At 28.3% G+C, this 22,407-nt stretch overlaps 1 protein-coding gene, 1 long non-coding RNA gene and 2 pseudogenes across 3 annotated transcripts; 3 read left to right on the top strand and 1 right to left on the bottom strand.

Moving 5' to 3' along the window:
* Nucleotides 1-841: 841 nt before the first annotated feature.
* LOC149060821 (uncharacterized) lies at nt 842-3,420 on the top strand. The gene is made up of 4 exons (XR_016189524.1): nt 842-1,066; nt 1,130-1,261; nt 3,143-3,220; nt 3,298-3,420. It is a non-coding gene; the product is annotated as an uncharacterized LOC149060821 (long non-coding RNA).
* On the bottom strand, nt 1,775-2,731 carry LOC149060822 (uncharacterized; annotated as a pseudogene).
* Nucleotides 3,421-8,314: 4,894 nt separating the features above from the next.
* LOC149060820 (hydroxymethylglutaryl-CoA synthase 1 pseudogene) lies at nt 8,315-12,762 on the top strand (annotated as a pseudogene).
* Nucleotides 8,315-21,940, top strand: LOC149060819 (uncharacterized). Of its 2 annotated transcripts, none has more exons than XM_089216968.1 (8): nt 8,315-8,410; nt 18,833-19,001; nt 19,086-19,226; nt 20,451-20,654; nt 20,944-21,108; nt 21,193-21,270; nt 21,331-21,465; nt 21,546-21,940. In XM_089216968.1, coding segments are annotated over exons 1-8 (1,095 nt in total). In that variant the 5' UTR covers nt 8,315-8,408; the 3' UTR covers nt 21,747-21,940. The 2 variants fall into 2 exon arrangements, with proteins under 2 accessions (XP_089073094.1, XP_089073093.1); XM_089216967.1 differs by lacking the exon at nt 8,315-8,410 and adding an exon at nt 17,298-18,381.
* Nucleotides 21,941-22,407: the final 467 nt, after the last annotated feature.

Raw genomic sequence — 22,407 nt, 5'->3', positions numbered from 1 at the left:
TATCTATTGCCACTGTTCAATTTCTTTATTTATTACTTATTCAAATTTAAAAAAATCTATTGCTACTGTTAAATTTCTTTTTTTTATAACTAATTCAATTTTCATAAAATCCATTGCTAAAAATCAAAATTAATTTAATATTAATTTACTCATTTAGTTGGTCTGTCATACAGCTCAAGTCTCACGTTTTTCTACCGGTGTGTGTGCGTGACATATTTCGAACTTTTGTAGAACACACTAGTGATGTATGTCGATGATTGAAAAGGGCGCTGTTGCAGTTTAGGGTATACGTCGTCCTACCAAATTCGAGTTCCGGTCTTATTTTTATTATTGTTTAATGTTTCTAAAAATCACAAGTTTTGATTTATTATTATTATTATTATTTGTGTCATAATGTCAAGGATGCTTATTGCTTACTATTATTATTGTTATTATAATACATCTTTTTTGTGTATAATATACCCTTGTCGCACTGCGTCCGTAAGATTAGTTATAATATTATGTTGTATATTAAAGTTTACACTGTGGGTAACCCCTCCCGCTCCCATCCACCACACAAATGCTGTTGCTGACAATCGCAATAATCACAGAATCGGTAACGGCGCAAACAAACCTTTTAATAAATGTTTTTTTTTTTTTTTTAATTTCCATCCTGGCGGGTAGAATGGATTAATTTTGAATGATATTTTGAATAAAACTAGGTTTCAATCAATTCTGCGGCTACACTGTTCAATAGTTGTTTAATCATTATATTTTGATAACGGAATTATCGTAATCTATACTCAGTATATTAATCACGAACTAAAATACTATGATAGTATGATCTACATTTTGGTAGGTATTTACTATTTAGCACAGACTTCTATACTAAGTATAGTTATACTATAAGTGGTATTTACTATTTAGTCTTAGTATCTTGGTCCGTGACATTTTAGTGTTTTACAGTCAATTTAACATAAAATTGTTTTTGTAATGATTAGCCGTGATCCGTGCAATTACCTAATTATGGAAGTTCAATCAAGAAAACACACTAGAAATGTAATAAGAATAACACTTAAGAGTTAAGGTAATCTTAAAATCGTAATGGTATTAGTTAACTAGGTAATTGCAATTAATATTTTTTTTATAGAATTATTCAAGAAAGAAAAATTATGTTTTTATTAAATCTCCAAAATTCATATAATTGTGCAAGTTTAATGAATATAATATGTAAGAGGAAAATTAATCTTTTGATTTTTATGTATACTCATAAGGACATAAGGTATATAATATATATGATATTAATGAATATTTCTTAAATTTGTATGTATTTTATAAAATCTATAATATCCTTAAGTGGATGTTACCGCACTGTTTGTTTTATCTCTAGCCCAGTCGCAACATACATAAAACATGTTTATCCAGAATCAATTTTTTGTATATTTTTGAGAATATGACCTATTAATTTTTAGATATAATGTCTCAAAATAATTGAAACATAATTTGTTTGTTGAAGGATCATGTCAATGTGTATTAGTTGGACCACAAAAATTTTATTATCCAAATAGTTGGCCATCATATTAGGTATTAAACAGTGAATTAGAAAAAGTAACTGATGCAGTGTCATAATTCTATGTAGTAATGGAAATAACAATAACTAGTTGGTGATAACCAAAAGAATATAATTTTTATGTCTATATTATGTACATATATTATATATATATATTTAGATTGGATGACAAGTGAAATCTGGTTTTCAGAACTTACACGTACAGTATCTAGACAGTTATCTAAGTTAAATATATACCAGTATATTTAAACATTTTAACAGATTTCCACACCACCTTAGCATTGTATTCAACAAAACTGGAGGTACTGCATTTTGGCGCGGTTTTTTATTGTGGTTTCCTAACCCACAATACAAACAAATATCTCTCATGAAATCTGATTTTTCCAACAATAGATCTTTTAACACCTTTCTAAATACCATTTCCTGGGCTGAATTCTTTATTGAATTTTACGTTGTTAATCTTATTTTTCATCATACACTCTGCATAGTACAACACATAAACTCCACAGTTATAAGTTATAACCATCAGTTAGTTTAGAATAATCAGAAAATAGTTGTAAATTCATCTCAGGCCACGCATTTCCTACCTCCCCGTACACATGATTTTTTTTCAGTTCACTTAGTATGGACACAAAATTATGTCTACATTTATTATATTCCATAGTTTCGAATGGGTCAAAGAAATAGAATTGATTATCAAAGTCTGCAAACATAATTACCCAATGATTTCCATTTACATGTAATGGCATTACAAGTAAACTCTCTTTTGGAACAACTATAGTATCCAAATTTTAAATCTTTTTTGAAGGATCATTATTTAAATGACCCGTTACATCACAGCTCAATATTTTTTTTTTTTATTTATAAACTCGCAATATGTTTCTCTCATTAATTACACCCAGTGCTATATTAATCACAAAATTACTCAACCACATTTTTTAATATTTTCACGTGTATATATTGATAGTGTGTCAAAGTCACTGAACAATAACTCATGGCATTGAGTTATGTCTTTAACACCATTATAAATGCCAAAAACATTATCCAATTGTCTTCCGTTTACTAAATATACATTAACATTATTATAATAAAATAAATGAGACAAATAAGTAAAACAACAAATTCTTAATGATAATAATAATAATATTGAATTAATCTACAGTTCCACAAGCTAATGACCATTGCTGTTGAAGCCTCAAAAAAAAAAATAATAATAATAATAATATTGTATTTGGTTCTCAGAAAAATTATGTTTTAATTTTTATCATGAATATTGAATAATAAATATTTTCAGTAAATAAAACTTAAATTTTTAATCTCATAAAATATCCATGACATTAATTCTAACTTCGCCAAACATAACATTAATAATAATTAATATATACATTACACTTAATACCTAGGTGTTATATTTAATGATTTTGATTTTATTAATTGAAATAAGCATATTATTAAACATAAGTACTACTTAGCAAACATATATTTTTATATTTTATACTTGTTGTCCGTGAATCTAAACAATAATAAAGGTATTATCATTATGTTAAACTACTAAAAAGGTACTTTTAATTCATTGATTAATCTATGTTTCAGAGCAACAACGATCACTGTTAAGGATAAGGCCTCCCAGGCCAAAAAACAGGAGATTGGGCTGCTTTAGGACCTCATGTTGTAAGTTTCAAATAGATTTTAGTACACAAATACACAACACTGTTGAAAACAGAAATTAATAGTATTTTCTGTTTTAGATGAACCAGAAACAACTGAAAAAAAAGTGTCAAAAAATAGGTAATTATTTAAAAAAAAAATGTTACCTATTTGTAACAAAAACTTGACTTTTTATTATACCTATATGAAACCTAATTTCAAAGAAAATAGGAACAACAATTTAGTTTGGTAAATTACTTGCAAGTGTACCTACACTTATATATTCATTATTAATTTTTATGTAAAAGGTAAATAATTTAACTCTCTAATTGGTTACAATTTTTTTTTAATGAAACATGAATAAATAATTTATTTATAAAGGTAACTGAAATAAATATAATATTATAATGTTTACAATAAATTATAAAATAATCAAACGATCAAATAATAATTAGCTCCATAAGTAATATATAATGCATATCTTAATGACACTGATTGAATTCTATTTCCTAAAGTCTTAATGATGGTAGGCGTAAGATTGGATAAATCTGTTATGTAACACCAAATTGTGATTTAGAACTTAGTTTTACTCCATATAAACAAACAATTAAAATATTAACTTTAACTATGTAAAATAAAATAAACTAAATGATTACACCAATACATTATAAGATATAAATTTAGAATTGATATTTTTGTTTTTTTTTCTTCTCAAAACTTGGCATCAGCCATATAAAATTTCATATACCTTGATCAATATAATTTTTTGTGATTTCTTAAAATTCTTATGGTATCTGAAATACATGTGTAAAATGTAAATAATTATTAATTATGTATTATATTAAATGAATACAGCAAGGATACTGTAGGGGAGTCTGGGTACAATTACAACATTTTTGATAATATTATTTATTTCTAAGAAAATACAAACTTTTATGCTCAAATTCTGCACTCATTTGATTAAATAACTTATAAATTATAATCTTTATAAATATGTATATATTATATAACATTTTCTATCAGTCGATAATAAATACTGCTTCAAATCATGACACAATAAAGACTGCCAGGTGGATCAAGAAGTTGGTCAGTGTTTGCATTACAAACACATGGAAGCTAATGCATTTGTTATCGTCACAAACAAAAACACAACAAACCATTACAATACTTTGATTTTTCATATTAAAACTTGGAAAAAGGACTTAGAAAAATGAAAACAATGATAAAGCAGGATCGTTGTCAAACTTCCATAACTTACAACATAAAAAATCATTAATATGAAAATCTTGTGAATCAAAAAATTGTATCCCTAATTTGTTCTTTATTTTTAGACTTTACACCATGTGTCATTTTTGAAATTAATAACTAATAACCGTTTTAAATTAACAAAATATATTTATGTTGTGGTCAAAATTTTATGTTGCGGTCAAAATTCACGAGCTTACTTAAATATATGTCAATTTACAATTATTAATATTTTACTTACACTTAGTTTGACTGGATGAAGCTCCATACATAACCTTACCTTGGACTAGGATATAAGGTCGCATTTGAAATAGACACAGTGATCCTGATACACACAGGAAAAAAAACCTTGGTATTATTGATAAAAATATAGATTTGATCAACACAATATTTGTCACTGTTCAGTTAACAAACAGATTTGTCCAACTAACAACATTAAAGTGTCAATTTATGAACATCTTGAAAAATAACAAATATATTATCATATTGATTAAATTTACATTATTAATTTGAACACATAATATTGTCATGGCTAACACTATTTAAAAAAAATATCTGATCAATACAATAAAATATATTATTAATAAGATACATTATTTGATGAACAAATCAAAAGAAAATTATTGTCAAGATTAATAATTTTATCATTTTAATAAAACATATTTGTTACTGATAAAAAAATAATCTGTTCATATCCAACAAATAGGTTTATTTTATAATTTCAATAAAATTTTCTGATCATATAATAACTGAAATTATTATTGCTGCATCAAAAAGTGGTAAGCAAATTTCAAATAATTTATAGGTTTTTAGGTAATGAAAAAAAAAAACTATCGTTCATTTAAATATTTAATAAATTTTATTTTATTTAGTATATGTTTTTAAATTGTATTAAACATAAAGAAATATAAATTATATAGGTAAAACAATGTAGGTATAAAAATATATAATAAAATAATGAAGTTTATATAAAATATACAATATAATAAATACAATATAAAGATTCATAAGTATATAATCACAAATAAATAATAGATTTAATATTCAATCATATATACGTATACAGTTATTAAATTAAATTCATATTTTATCAATCCTTCTAAATTAAAAATTGATTTAAACTGAGGTGGGATTTATCAAATATAGTTTTAATATTGTATAAATTGCCATACAGCACATGATTCAATTGGGTACTCTAAATTAAATAAATGTAATATGTATAATCTTAAAACACATATCATAGCTCTTAGTATAGTGAACACTTTACATTTAATTGTACCAAAATATATAATTATCTCTTTTGGTTGAAGGGGAGTATAGGCGTGCGCACGGGTGCAGCAGAAGGTTCATATGCTGCATCTGCCACATTTTTTAGGCTGATTGATTAGTCTATGGGCCGGTTGGGGCAATTCATTATTTAATAATTTAATATAAATTATAATAATTAATAAAGTAAATAAAATTGATGTGAACCATAAATAATATAATTATTTTATATTATAAATAATTAAGTCTGATAGTAATTGTAACTTGGTGTTTTCAAAAGTAGTGAACAAATTTTTCCTTAAATTTTGTATGTAAAGATTTGTTAATTGTTAAAAAAAAAAAATGATATTATCATAACCAATTGGGTAACAATAACACTGCCTGTGTATAATATGATCAATAATTATTATTTTGACTATTCAACATTTATTTGGCCGATTGTTAAAAAATGGGCTGCTTAATTTTATATGCTGCATCTGCAATGAAAATCTGTGCACGCCTATGGGATCACCACAGTATTAATTATAATTTACCCTCATGTGTGTTACCGAATTAATAAAACAATTATTTTTCTAGTGCAATCGCTTATGTCAATCACAAATCTGATATTCAACTAAGAACATGAATGGAAATGCTGGATCAACAACAATTATGTAAAGCGGATGAATTCATGGTATTAATGATAATGAGTGTTATTCAATAATAAATAATTTCTCAAATTTATTTGCAATCATTTAATGCTTTCAATCTAATAACAACGTTTTGACGAAACTTTTGGATTTATTATTACTTCCATCACTTTAACTCAATATTGATCATTATTTTTATATATGTTTGATGGCACATAAAATGTGATTCAATTCTTGTACAATTACAATCAAAATAAACAGGTTGATTTTTGAAATATTATTATTATGAGCTTTGTTAGAATTTCTGTAAATTACTCTTCAAATTCATTCACATTTACCCTGAATATTATTGTCCATATCAAAATTTATTTTATTTTTAATCATATTTTTGTATTGTTAGTTGTAAGGTGTTGTAAAGAAAATGGGAGTTTTTATAAAATATTGTTTTTCTCAATTTAACTGTAATTTCAATGTTTATCTTGTACTTTTAAAAGTATTTTAACTTCCCAGATCATGTGATGAGTAATATATACATATTTAGTTGAACTCTTACATAGACTATTTTATTTTGATAAAAATTTGTTTAAATGCATCATTTCCATTGTATAATTTTGGACTTTGATATTTTGACTATTTTTTTTATTTTATCACATATTGCTTAGAGTCCATAGGATTTCACTGATGGTTGTTCTATAGAATTCAGTAAAAAAGTCTAAATGTATGTTTTACTTTTTGCATATGACTGAATATGTGAATTTTATTGTATCACATTCTTAATATATTTGATGTTTAAAATTGGTTTATTTTAAATTAACAGTAAAGCATAATTTGATTGTAATATGTACTCTTCACCGTGTTATGAATATTGGATCACCGCAGTATTAATTATTATTTACCCTCATGTGTATTACCAAAATAATAAAACAATTATTTTTCTAGTGCAATCGCTTATGTCAATCACAAATCTGATATTCAACTAAGAACATGAATGGAATATAATGAATGGAATGCATAAATTGTTTTAATTAATTTCAATTAACATTTTTTTTGTACTGTGATTTTGTTTAAAAATTATTTTTGGTAAAGTACAATAACTATAATTTTGATACACATTAACTGATCAAGCCACCATTCCGTTTTACTTATGTATCATAATCTGTTTGTGACACGGGACTGTAAATTATAATCCATTTCAAATTAAATGGTATTATGGTAGTAAGACGTTTTACACCCACCAGCTTTCCAAGAAATGATAAGATCTATCTATCTATTCAAAATACAAAAATATAATATTTTGATAATAATAATATTCTTGTCTGTGAGTAAATAACTTGAAAATATATGTAGATAATACAAGATTCCTAGTCAGTATTGCTCTTACAAAAGTAAAAATAATATGAAAATGTCAATATTTTAAATTATTGTAAGTTACCAATTTGATTTTACTATTCATTGTTTTATTATTCGTAAATTTATAAAAAAATATTATTTAATACCTAATAGATTTACAATACAATATTTTTCATAAGATTTTCTTATAATATAATTATATGAAAAATATTTAATCCACATTAAAATGTTATAAGTGTTTAAAAAAAAAAATGTTTCCTTTTTAAGAAAAACATATAATATTATTATAATTCAACTTATTGAAAGGAATGAAAGTGATGATTGAATTACAAATTCTAGATTATACCTAGTGTGAAACCATTATAAGGAAGCTAAGCTTAAAATTTTAAGTTACTATAGCAACACGGAAGGTGCACCAAAAACCGTTGAATTATTTTCGTTACAGCATATAATATACATTTATACTATATATTTTTAGGAAAAATTAATTTAGTCTACTGTATTACTAATAGAACTGAAAATATATAATATATTCTATTTGAAGTATAGACTAACAGACTGCTTCGCCGTTAAATATTGTTTTAATTTGTTGTTTACACATAAATAAATAATAAGCAATATTTATATAGATGATAGAATATTAAGAACAATAATCAATGGCATAAAGTACATGGAGAGGAGACCAAACAGAAGCAGATCCTCTACGATACCTACTATAATTAATGTACGTATACATAATTCTGAATTACTCTTAAAAATAATTGGTAAGTATAAACTTATAACACATTAAAACGCCATAATATTAAAAATATAGTGTTCTTGATTAAAATATAATTTCATTTTATTATGTAATTAAAAATATATAAAACCTTACACATTTCTAAAATGTGAAACAATTATGTTTTATTGGTTTTTTAAATTGTTATAAGTTATATCATTAACTCATAAAAAAAAAAATCAAGTGGCTTGATAAAATTCATTATTTGGTATTCCGGTATATACCATAGCGATAGCGTAATATATTTTTATTATACTTTTGTTTTATACAAATTTGATAGTACCTATATACAAATATAATATTGTATTTTAAAACCTAATACCTACCAACCTACCTATTATATTAATAAACCTATCGTGTAATATAAATTTACTTTAGTGTAGACGCAGCTTAGTTGCAGTGTAAAACATCTACTAAAATATATTTACATAATCATAGAATTCATTATTATTTTCTTAATGGTTTCTTCTATTCACGATTTATTTCCTTGGCATTTTACGTGTGAAGTTGAAACCCGAACGTATCTCATTTTCTATAGTGAATTTTCAGTTCATCAAAAATTTACATTCTGAATTAAGAGCTACTTATCAACAAATAACCAAGTAAGTTTATATTATAAATTTAATACTTTAGTAAAATTAATATTAAAAGTCTCTAATCAATACACATTAGTGCATTTTTTAAATTGTAAATATATTAGTTAGTTAGGAAGTTTAGTAGTATTAATAATTTTAGGTAGAAAATAGTTCTATTCAATATTTTTTCCAATTCTGATGTTTAAAAAATAACTTCTGAAAATTAACCAAACAAGTCATTAAGTATTTGTTGTTAAGTAGATATTCATTGTTTACCTATTTAATTTTAATAAGACTACATCAAATTAAAACGTATATTCATCTAAAAAGTTCATAAATATTTTAAAGATTTTTACTATTTATATAACATTATTAATGTAGGTATACTAAAACTTTAAATTATAAAATATTATACATAGCTTCAAAAGCATTGAACAATTTAAAATATATAATTTATAAATAATTTTTTTTTTTATAGTTTATAGTTCAGTAAGTTGTACTATGACTAATTAAACTTTTTAAATCAGTCAATACAGAGCATCAGAACATAAAGAACGTGTACCTATATTATTATTGACTTAATGTTTGGAATAATCGGAGTGGTGTAATGACTTTTTGAGGTACCCCTCTACCACCTTATTCTACTCAACTAAACTTTAAATGATTAAAAGTTATAAAATTATGTTATAATTAATGAAATCCTTGTACAAAATTTGATTTTTTTTTAAACTGGAATACTACAAATAATATTTTGCTTAGGAATATGAAATTAAAAATGTATGATGTCACTAAAAATAGTAAAAACTTAAAAATAACAACGATAAAAATATTATTTTTTTCAGAGTTGTTATAATAAATACATAAAATTACGTAAAACTATATTTCAAGAAAGTAGAAACTTTTTGAATAATTATGGTTTAGATACTTAAAATTTGAATAGATCACTTATATATATACCTGCAGGTACGTTATTATAACTTGAAATTGATTATTTATACAGATATGTTAAACTAGGTTGACATACCTACCTCTCCACTCGTCATTGTTTTTCATACCTATGCAATGATTTATAATTGAATTAAAATTTAACATAATATCCATCACAATGACATACTCGGTTACTAAATAATATTGTACATTACAGCAGTACCCACTTGTCCGTCTTTTTAAATATATTCTTCTTGCTTTTATAATCAGTTTATTTTTAAGTTTAAAATCCAAGTTAGTTGATCAGTGAATACTGAATAATAATATTATCTTACGTTGAAAGTATTATGATGGTATTTTATAGCTACCTATTGAAGTATATATTATATCTAATTATCTATTCTGGATCTATAAAATATACATATAACGATTGTTCGTTAAACCTATCTAAAAATACTGTAAATTATATTTTACATGAGAAAAGAAACACGTGCCTATATAATAGCTGTATTGTGGAGATAACATATAATATATGTATACAAGTATTCTGTTTTGAATATTTTAATCATAACATAATGTATAAATATAATAATACCGAGATTTTGGTTTTTGACTTACAAATTGAAATGTATTGATACCAACATTTCCTAAAAGTGGTTTTCTATATATATATAAATATATTTTTTTTTATTTCTATTTTGATTTGAATGGTAGGTACCTACAATAACAAATCGAGGTTCCATATATAGATTTCATTTCATTTCACCATGGACCACTGGCCAAAAGACGTCGGAATATGCGCTATTCACGTCGTCGTACCGTCGTTGTACGTCGATCAAGCCGATTTGGAACGATACGACCGAGTATCCGAAGGTAAATACACCGTCGGTCTAGGCCAAAAGCAAATGGGGTTCTGCACGGATCTGGAAGACGTGAACTCGCTGTGCCTAACCGCGGTCAGTCAGCTGATCGATAACAACGGCCTCAGCTACTCTGACATCGGTCGCCTGGAAGTGGGCACCGAAACCATTGTCGACAAGTCGAAAAGCGTGAAAACGGTGTTGATGAAGCTGTTCGAGGCCAGCGGAAATTTCCAGGTGGCGGGCATCGACACGACGAACGCCTGTTACGGTGGCACGGCCTCGCTGTTCAACGCCCTGTCGTGGATCGAGTAGAGCGCGTGGGACGGCAGGCTGGCCGTGGTGGTGGCGGCAGACATCGCGGTCTACGCCGAGGGCAACGCGCGTCCGACTGGTGGCGCCGGCGCCGTCGCGATGTTGATCGGCCCGGGCGCAGCGCTGGTGGTCGACCGGGGCCTGCGAGCAACGTACATGAAGCACGCGTACGATTTCTACAAGCCCGACCTGTCGTCCGAGTACCCGATGGTCGACGGCAAGCTGTCCGTCGATTGTTACCTGAACGCCCTGGACCGGTGCTACGAGTCCTATCTGAGCAAGTGTCACGGCGACGACGTCGGCCTGAACCGGTTCGATTCGTTCGTGTTCCACGCGCCTTACTGCAAACTGGTGCGCAAATCCTTGGCCCGGTTATACATGTACGACTCCGTCAACGGCGTCGGCGCGAACGACGAGCAACACCAACAACGGGACTGGACCGGCGTCGAGAACACGTACGTGGAGCTCAGCAGGACCGTTTTCGAGGACAAGACCGAGCCGTCGCTGTTGCTGGCGTCGCGCGTCGGCAACACGTACACTGCGTCCGTGTACAGCGGACTGGCGTCGTGTCTGTTGTCGGTGCCGCCTGAACGTCTGCCCGGCAAGAGGATCGGCGTGTTCTCCTACGGTTCCGGTCTCGCGTCGTCCATGTACTCGATCAGGGTGGTAGACAACGGTAGCCTGCCCGGTCTGATCGGCAACCTGAAGAAGAGCGTCGACCGTCTGGAAGGACGGACGCGCCTCACACCCGAACAGTTCGCGCGCGTGTTAGACGTCCGTCAGAAGTCCCTGCACCGAGCCCCGTACGTGCCGACTGGCGACAGGAGCCAGCTGTTCCCGGGCACTTGGTTCTTGTCGAGTGTCGACGAAATGCACAGACGGTATTACGAGAGAAATTAATGAGCAAGAAACATTTTTTCCATTAACAATGCCATATTTTTCATATATTTTTAAATTTTTGATATTTTCTTTTATTACTTACAAGAAGCGACCTGTGTATAAGCGTGAGTCTACCGTTTTTCCAGAAATTATTTAGTATATCAATTTTTCAAATATGTCGATTCTAGGTTTGTAGATGTATTATTTGAAATAACAGAAACTTGAATCTCCACAGTAAACTCCTTAAATAATAAATAATATCAAAATAATAATTACGAATAATTAAAAAATATGGTCTTTAAGTTTATTTAATAATTAAAATAAAATAATTAAGTTGGATTTTGAAGTAAGTACATAATTGAAGAAAAACGAGGGTACCATGTTTGGTGCATCACCTTAATGCATAATATAATAATTTATTTACCAAATAAAGCAAATACATACTTAATATTTATATATTACCGCAGTAAATGTCTATTATTACTTAATATTATCGCGTTATTCTCTGCAGTATATCAAGAAAATGATGATTGGTGTTGGTAGTGTTAGTACTTTTTGAAATGCGTAGTTTATTTTAAGTAAATCTTATTGTATCCTTTTAGTTTATACTTACATTTATTTTATACATAATATTATGCATACCTATATGTATATAATATAAAGTGTATTTTCTATCAATGTTAGACTCTCGGTGTGTGGATTTTATGATCAATATTTATTATAACCAATAATAATATTAAGTCGTTGTTGAAGATATTATTCAGTTTTATTTTCAATTAGGTATAGAAATAAGAAATTTAAAATTTTTCTTTTGATATTGTAATACCTAATATTTAAATGATTATTCGCTGGTTTTAAAATTAAAATGTATCTTATAATCCATGTTAAAATATGTTAAATAAAAATATTTTAGCGAGCAGAAATTTTGGTCATAAAATTGTATTCATCATGATTATCTTCATAATTCCTCAAGCGATCAAGTAGGTGGCTACTATTCGGGTCTGTTAAATACTTAAGTGTCATCGCCCATTGAATATGTGACTGTATATATGTGTTAAATTCGAATTTAATAATAAATTATATCATAAGAAAAACATAATATAATAAAGAAGTGTTAGAATGTTATAGATAAAATAATAACGGATCGAAAACCCATTAAAATGTACAGTTTCAGATAACGTACCTATTCGACAATTAAAATTATTATAATATAGTTAATGAGGTAATAAAAATTGGACTATGGAATAAGCTGTTTGTTTGGAACAGCTGTAAGGAATATGATTAAAGGATTAACTTATGAGGAAACTACAGAAATAAATTTTGCCAACGACTTATCGTTAGTGTGGCTATTAAGTAATTGGATAGTATTGTAATCGGCGACAGAAGCGTAAGGAACTTTGGGAAGGTGAGGAGGGGGATTTTTAAGATAATGAGATGAGACTATGAGAGTACTACAGTACTACAGTATTCGGATTTTGTAGTTTTGAATGAGACGTTTTGCTGTTTTCTACATAAACATATTATATTTAACTGTATAATGTACTCGTATAGCAAAACAGCCAAACAGTCGATCGCCGAGAATTTCAAAGTCAATTACGTCAGAATTTATTTTTAGGGCCATGCGCACGAAAATTAAGCGATAAAGTAGTGAACAAATTGTCGATAAGTTTTATCCGTATGATTTTAGATTCTGAACGAAGTGATGAATGTATTGATTTTACAATGATGTGTGTTTTTTTTTTTTTTTGTGTCTGTGTACAGCATAACTAGTCGAAATAATGCTTCGATTTCAAACTTTGGGGGTGGTTTCCAATGTAAAACTGAAGATCCTTGGTGCATTATTGAGGTCAAAAGTAAACATTTTCCAACAGTTTTCAAAAAAATCGAGAAAAACAAAAAAAAAAAAGCGGGTAAGTCGTGGATATCGCTCTGCTGTATAATAGTAGCTAGGTTACAAGTGGGTTACTGTAATGGATGGAATTAAATTTGAATCCAATGATATTATTATATCATTGTATACGAAAAACGATTCTGAACGAAGACAGTTTATCTGTTTAGGATATATTATAGATTATTAAAAATTTTCAAATCTTAGATTTAAAAAGAAAAATTTTTATGAATTTCTAGTTTAAAATAATTTGTGAATTTTCGTGATTTTTACTTATGTTGTCAAAATTCAAACTTTGAACGCTTGTAAAAAAAAATTGTGCCAATATATTTCTTTTATTTTTCACCTGCTATTGTAAAAATATGTTAGGAGCCTTATATTAAATTTTCAAATCTTAGATATAAAAGGAAATTTTTTTATGAATTTCTAGCATAAAATAATTTACGAATTTTCATGATTTTTACGTATGTTGTCAAAATTCAAAATTTGAAAGCTCGTAAATAAAAATTGTGACTATATTTTTATTTTATTTTTCACCTGCTATTGTAAAAATGTGTTAGTAGCCTTAAAATGAGTTTTATATAAAAAAAATTTTTTGTAAATACATATTATTATTTTGATACGTACTATGTATAATTTAGATTTGACTGATTTGGAACTATGTGTGTAGTACGAAAATTTGAATACTTTAGGGACTGGTGGCATATACGCATATATAGTCCTATAAGTTAATACTTATTTTTATTTATTACTGCTATAACCAAAAGAACCGGTAAGAATCGTGTAAAGAAAATGCCAATCGTAATAACTGGTAAAATTTTCAAGTATCTAGGACTCATAATTTTTGGATAATAACAAATATTTAAAATCGTTTCAGGATAAATCGTTATCGTTACGCTATTTCGTAAAAATTTAAAATTCAAACGCACCTAAAATTTTTCGTATAATGATCCTTCGAATTTTCTCTATAGCTACTTGAAGGAAAACTTAGTGTTGTATTTTTAATCCTTAGTTATAAACACAAAACATTTTATGATTTTTAAACTTCAAAATTACTTGCAAATTTTTGCGTTTTCGACCGATTTCGTAAAAATTTGAACTATAAACGTTTATAAAAAAAAAATTGTAACTTACGATTTTTAATTTTTTTTTTGCTAAAATAAGGACAACTCATAAGGAACCTTGTATTAAATTTTCAAGTTTTTTTGGTCGTCCAACATTTTTTTACCGACACTTCAAAAAATAATTCTCAAAAAAATCGAAAATTTCAGTGGTCTATAAATAACTCAAAAAAAGTCAAAATTTTTTGAAAATTAAACTGTATATATATATTACTAACATTAACATTTGGTGAAAATTTCAAGTATTTACAGTTATTAGTTTTTGAATTACAACCATATAAAAATATCGATTTGTTCGAAAACTGGTATTGCGTAAAAATTCCCGTTTTCTGTCATTTCTTTTTGTTTTTCTCGATTTTTTTGAAAACTGTTGGAAAGTGTTTACTTTTGACCTATAATGCACCAATGATATTCACTTTTACATCGGAAACCACCCCCAAAGTTTGAAATTGAAGCATTATTTTGACTAGTTATGCTGTACACAGACACACAAAAAAAAAAACACACACATCATTGTAAAATCAATACATTCATCACTTCGTTCAGAATCTAAAATAAATTACTGTAGTATCATTTATAAATATATTTCCATGGTTTAACCTATAATAATTTAAATTAATTTATATAGCCTAGTGCATTTTTTTGAGTTTTTAAGTCATTTTTGCATTTTTGAGATTTTTTAAGGACATCAAAATTCCAGCCATAGTTATTACATTATTATATTTTTTAAATCCTAACGTAACCTTTGTAAATTAGTTAAGAATTTATAATTTATATTTTATTTTATTCATACTTCTTGTTTTCGTTGGGTACCTATATTATAATATATCTGTACCTAAAACAAAAACGAGTGAAGCGAATAAAAGAAAAAAGGCGGGTAAGTCGTGGATGTCGCTCTGCTGTACAGTAGGTTACAAGTGGGTTACTGTAATGGATGGAATTAAATTTGAATCCAATGATATTATATCATTGTATACGAAAAACGATTCTGAGCGAAGACGGTTTATCTGTCTTGGATATATTATAGATTATTAAAAATTTTCAAATCTTAGATTTAAAAAGAAGATTTTTTATGAATTTCTAGTTTGAAATAATTTGCGAATTTTCGTGATTTTTACATATGTTATCAAAATTCAAACTTTGAATGCTTGTAAAAAAAAATTGTGACTACGCATTTCTTTTATTTTTCAATTGCTATTGTAAAAATACGATAAGAGCTATGTATTAAATTTTCAAATCTTAGATATAAAAGGAACATTTTTTATGAATTTCTAGCTTAAAATAATATATGAATTTTTGTAATTTTTACGTATTGAAGAAAAACAAGTGTATGACGTGTTTGATATGTCGAATGACTACAATAAGTGTAATATATACAGCAAAAAAAAAAAAAAAAATGGTAACTTAGAAAGACATTTTAGATCTATGCATTCAAAATTTGATGCAGATTTCCCTCCTAAAACTGATGTACATAAAACACTATTAGAAAAATTTAAGCATGGAATTGATAGACAACAATTGATTTTTACTAAACTGATTTTAGAAATCCAAAGCAGTAACAAATGCTTCATTTCGAATTAACCATGTTTTAGTTAAGAATAAAAAAATCATTTCAAACCGGTGAAATAGTAAAGCGAGCTTTTTTAGAAGACGCAGATGCTTTATTTGAAAACTTTTAAAATAAATCAGAAATTTTATCAACTATAAACGATTTACACTAAACAGTTATCTCGTAAAACTATAACTAAAAGGGTTGAATCTATTATAGGAAAAATTTGTAAATGTAAATCACTAAATCGATCATATGTATTGTAATCGCGATCATGTATTCCTATATAACAGGGTCGTAAGGTGACTTGTATAATATAAAGCCGACCAAATGCACACCACGACCACACTGTTGGTAATGAATTATAGCATTGTGTATGTGCATTTATATTATTATAATATGCATACGACGTGTTTATTTCGTAAGAAATAACCATTGTATTTACTCATATTGTATATTTGTATAGCAGGCAATTTAAATTTCATATTTATAAATATATGGCGGTTAAATGTATTGAAATATTACTTATTATTGTTATTTTAAGTTGTAATCAATAGATTTTTTATTTTATCTTTTGTCGATCTATATCATTATTATTATTATTTTTTTATTTATAAAGTTTTCCTGACAATTGGTCATCTAAACTTAAGGCTTAAAGAATATAATATTTTGACATTTTGAAAAAGGTTAACATAAAAAATTTACAAAATCAGTATTATAATATTCTCATTCAACATGCATAGTGCATACTATAACAAATTGTATGTGTATGACGTATATATCTACTCTATACAATATAATATAATACCAACCACGTAATTTAAGTGTCTGGGTTGTTGCCGTCGTTAGTTCCCAAATGTTTTAAAATATTTTTAAACCATTACTTAATATCTAAAGCAGTGGTTCTCAACCGGTGTGCCGCGGCACAGAGATTGTCTAGGTGTGCCACGATAAATGTTATTAAATATGACATTTTTTTTTTAATACAGCAACAAAATAATATTTTAAGAACTAAATTATTTAAAGTAAACAAAGGAATATTATATCATAAAGTTAATAGATTTTTAATTATTAGTGAGAAACTTGAGCTTGTCGTTTCGTACACAAAAGTTCAATACGTGGTCGAGTTGAAGACAAGCAGACACGCATTCTCTGATCAACGGAAAGAAGCCTCTCCCGTTTTTTTGTTTTTTATGTTTGTTAGTGTCGAAAAGCCTAACTTTCCGATGTTGTTGTGGATGTCAAGTGATGCGTGAGTGTGCCGTGAAAACGTGTGATGTATAATAGTGTGCCGTGAACCAAAAAAGGTTGAGAACCACTGATCTAAACTATAGATTCACCCGCACGCACATTCACCCCACCAACCCCTCTGTAATTCGAACCGAGGTCACGAGAATTCATCTGCTCCGCATTGTCACGACACAACCAGTTTCGTCGCCGCGCCGTCGTCTGGTGCCTGCATTCTTTGTTAGGTTAAACCCAAAATTCCGAACCAGTCGTTCTACGCAGTTGTTGGCGAGCCGTCGCTTGTTTCTCGTCTCGTAATACCGTACTGCAAGACAAAATAATACTCTCAACGCCGCGTGCCACATCGACGACCGACATAAATCGTTGTAATCGGTCCTATCGATAGACAAATAACGTCATCTTCACAGGACCCAGGCACTATATCTACCTTGGTATAAGACTACCTATATAAGAGATGTACAAATCACTGGCTACGTTCACGAGAGCCCTGAACTGGCAGTCAACGTTTTTAACCTGCCGCACGGTTATTGCAGCATGTCGAGAAAATCACTTTCGGTAAGCGCAGTAGCCGCCTCGGCCATGGTATATTATAAACCGTAATTTTTATAATTATATATACAATTAAATAATTATATAACATTGTTCATATCATATCGTAATATTAGGTATAGTATTTTTTTTTTTTTTTTTTTTTTTAACGTTTATTTAAATATACACAATCTGTAAATGTTGTTTTACAATAAGTGCATGTGAATCATGTGATGGAGGTGATATGGCTTTTGAGAGGCTGGAAATAAGAAACCGCCCATTGGAGGCACTTAAGGTTAGGATTTTAGTTTGCTAGTAGGAGAGGGTGTGATTACAAAATTAAGGGAGATAGAGGTATAAACAATTTTAGATTAGTAGGTCACGACACCAGGTACGTTTTAGCCGCCTTCTGGGGTCACCAGGAATAGTGTTGGTAGATAGTTATAGTATTTTAAATACCATATATCTCGTTTTTCAGGTCTATGAGTGTCATTCGCTCGCCGCCGTTGACTTCGGTTATGACCGATACATTGATCAGCAAGGACGAGTTAGAAAATTTCATGGCAGTGTTCCCAGGCATAGTCAAGGATCTGACGGACAACAGCTTTAAGTTGAACGTGCCTGATGTCACCGAGTGGCTAGAAAACGTATATGCAAACTTCCGATGGCTTTGTTTTGTAGCTAAATTATTACAATTATGTATTTTAAGTTTTTTTTTTTTTTTAATGTAGATGTTACAGTACAACGTGCCTGGTGGTAAAAATAACCGAGGATTGATGTTGGTAACGTCATTCAAGATGCTGTCCTCGCCGTCCAATCTGACCAGTGAAAATCTTAGACTGTCCTACATACTAGGATGGTGTGTTGAAATCGTAAGTCTTATATTGATTAGTAACTGATGGAGTACACTTTTATCGTTTTTAAATCAATGTATTTAATTGATAGTTTACTTATTATAACTGATTCAAAATTTATTTATAATTGATACCAAGGTCCGTTTGTTAGGGATTGGTTTTGGGGGAATCTACCGGTTGGGGGAGGAAAGGGGAGGAACACTATTTTTTAAGTTTTATATAATATAGTGATATACATATATGGTTATTTTTAGTATGTTTTTTTAAGAATATAATATAACACTGGTATATAATATTGTAATAAAAAAAAGTGAAAGTCACTCAGCTGTATAGAAGATAACGAGTAGGTATACTTAATCACTTATTAATCATTGATAAAAACTTTGTAATGGTTGATGGGTGTCTTAACAAAAGCTTAAATTTGAATTCAATGGTAAATATCCTTCCATAGGTACGAAAAATAATTTTGAGCAGAAAATGTCTGCTAATTCTTAGGATAATATATTATAATTCTATTGTTATTAATTATTTATTTTTATAATGGCTATAGGTTATATTAAACTAATTTACCGAAAATAAATTGCATAATATTAATAATACCTATTAATTTTCGAATTACATTAAAAAACAAAAATATTTTTTGTCAAAAACTGGTTTCACGTAAAATGTATGTTTTACCTTAGTTTTATTTTTATTTTTACCAATTATTTTGATAAATACCAAAATATTTTTCATTTATTTTTACTTTTATCCCTGCCCGTCCAAAGCAAGGACTAACTAGATCATGTTTTCTACAAGAGACCATCCTTAAAGTTAAAAATTGAGAATCATTTTTACTGCTTCAATAAAAACGAGAATATAAAAAAAAAAAATAATTTAAAAAATGTGGACAAATGGGTACTAGCTATTACGCTGAACAGTATAGTTGTCGAGCATGTCGTTGTAATATTTATGTGTCATATTTAAATTTAATAATAAATCATTACATACGAAAAACGATTCTTAGAAAAGATATATTGTATCAGTCTAGTATACTTTTATAAATAATCAAATTTTATAGTTAAAAAAAAAAATATTAACAATTGAAAATATATTATGGCAATAAAAAGTGACGTAGTTTTCATATGAATTCAAAAGTTGACAAAATTTATCAAAATTTAATATTTGACATGTTCAACACGCAATGTGCTTATGTGCATGGGAAATTAATAAATATATTAATTGGGTTTGTTTTTATTTTAGTTGCAAGCTTATCAATTAGTGTTGGATGACATAATGGATAACGCTATCACTAGACGAGGACGTCCGTGTTGGTATCGGCACAACGACATAGGTCTAATCGCAGTGAATGATGGAATTCTTCTCAATCAAGCCATTTATCAATTGCTTAAAAAACACTTCAAAGATAAGCCTTACTATACACACATTCTGGAACTGTTCTATGATGTATGAAATAATAATGATAAAAAAAAAATGGTTTTGCATTCATTTTATAATGTTAAAATTACTCAATTCAAAGTCGTCCGTATAAAAGAATATTAAGCCTTGGGTTAAAATTATTTTCATGGCTTATTTAAATTAATCACTGACTTAAAAGCAAAAACTTTTAACTTTTAACTTTTTCTATATGATTTAAATTGCTGACTGAGATGTAATTAAATTATCATGTGGGCTCGGGGCTTCTTTGAATTGAATACGGCCCTGACACAAATATTAATAATTATATTTTGTATAGGTTACAATGAAATCTGCGATGGGTCAGTGTCTTGATATGTTGATTGCGAAAAGCTTCAAATCTACAAAACTCGAAAAATACACTCTGGAAAATTATACAGCTATTGTGAAATATAAGACTGCGTATTATACATTTTTTCTCCCTGTTTGTCTCGCCATGCGCATGGTAAGCATTAAGCGAGATATGTTAGTAATTTTATCTATCGGTTTGTAATAATAAGTAATATACTTTGTAATAATAATTTTACAGACAAACATCAATGACCCAGAAATCTTTAGACAGTCGAAGGCCATATTGCTTGAAATGGGTCAATTCTTTCAAGTTCAAGTACATACTGCTAATTTAAATAAATTATAATAAAATAAGTAAAAAAATAATTTCTTTTAGGATGACTATTTAGACTGTTATGGAAATCCAAAAGTTACGGGGAAAATTGGCACAGACATAGAAGATGGAAAATGCTCATGGTTGGCTGTAATGGCTTTAAAAAAAGTTAATCCTGAACAAAAGAAAATTATGGAGGTAACCTAATGTTACATTACTGACTAATTACTGACTACTGTATATTATTTGAATGTTTAGCTGATTTATTATTGTTTTAGGATAATTATGGTATTGACGATCCATTCAATGTCGCAGTCATTAAAGATTTATATGAACAGTTGAAATTACAAAACACGTTCCTACTCTACGAAGAGGAAAGTTTTAAATCAATAGGTACCTGTATTAAACATTTGTCGCGAGGATTATCACAAGATATGTTTTTTAAATTCTTGGAAAAGATTTACAAGAGAACTGTCTAATTTTAAATCATTACTAAATTTATTAATCAACATTTATGTACTTACATAATATATTATAATTATTACCTAACCTTAGATTTAGCTAATTAGTTGTGTCCAGTTTTATAAAAGCAGTGTGCTCAAAATTGTGTTGAGCTTACTATTTCAACGAATAATCATATTTTATCATTCCATTATTTAACTCACAATTCTTACCTGCTATTTATAAATAATGTTATAAGTTTATATATTAACAAAAATAAATAATTTTTAATTTTTAAAGAATTCAAAACAAATTATATATATTTTTACTACACATAATGTAAACACTCCATAATTATTATATTTTCTTAAAAGTTGAAATCCATGTAATTGTTGTTAACATTATAATAATCTTACAACATGTTACCAGTATTACCTATACCTATGGAATAACTCAAATCTAAAATGTGTTGTATTATTGTAGAGGCAGTAGAAAACAATGTGATCAAGTGGGTACCTTGAATAATCGAAAAATTAAATACTTTTATACATAATTCTGCGGTAAAAAATCGGTGGCGAAACGGTCGTAGCGAATCAGTTGCGATGAATTAGTCGCCCCGACCGTTTTATCACCGGACTTTATTTCGACGCCGCAAAGAGAATCTCCCCACAAAATATCAATTATATCGATAGTGTCAAT

This window comes from Diuraphis noxia, unplaced genomic scaffold (assembly GCF_037042655.1).
Source record: "Diuraphis noxia isolate RWA-SAM2 unplaced genomic scaffold, SU_Dnox_SAM2 contig0001, whole genome shotgun sequence".
NCBI lineage: Eukaryota > Metazoa > Arthropoda > Insecta > Hemiptera > Aphididae > Diuraphis > Diuraphis noxia.
The sequence above is the reverse complement of the archived record's forward strand: the minus strand, read 5'-3'. Positions and strand labels throughout refer to the sequence as shown.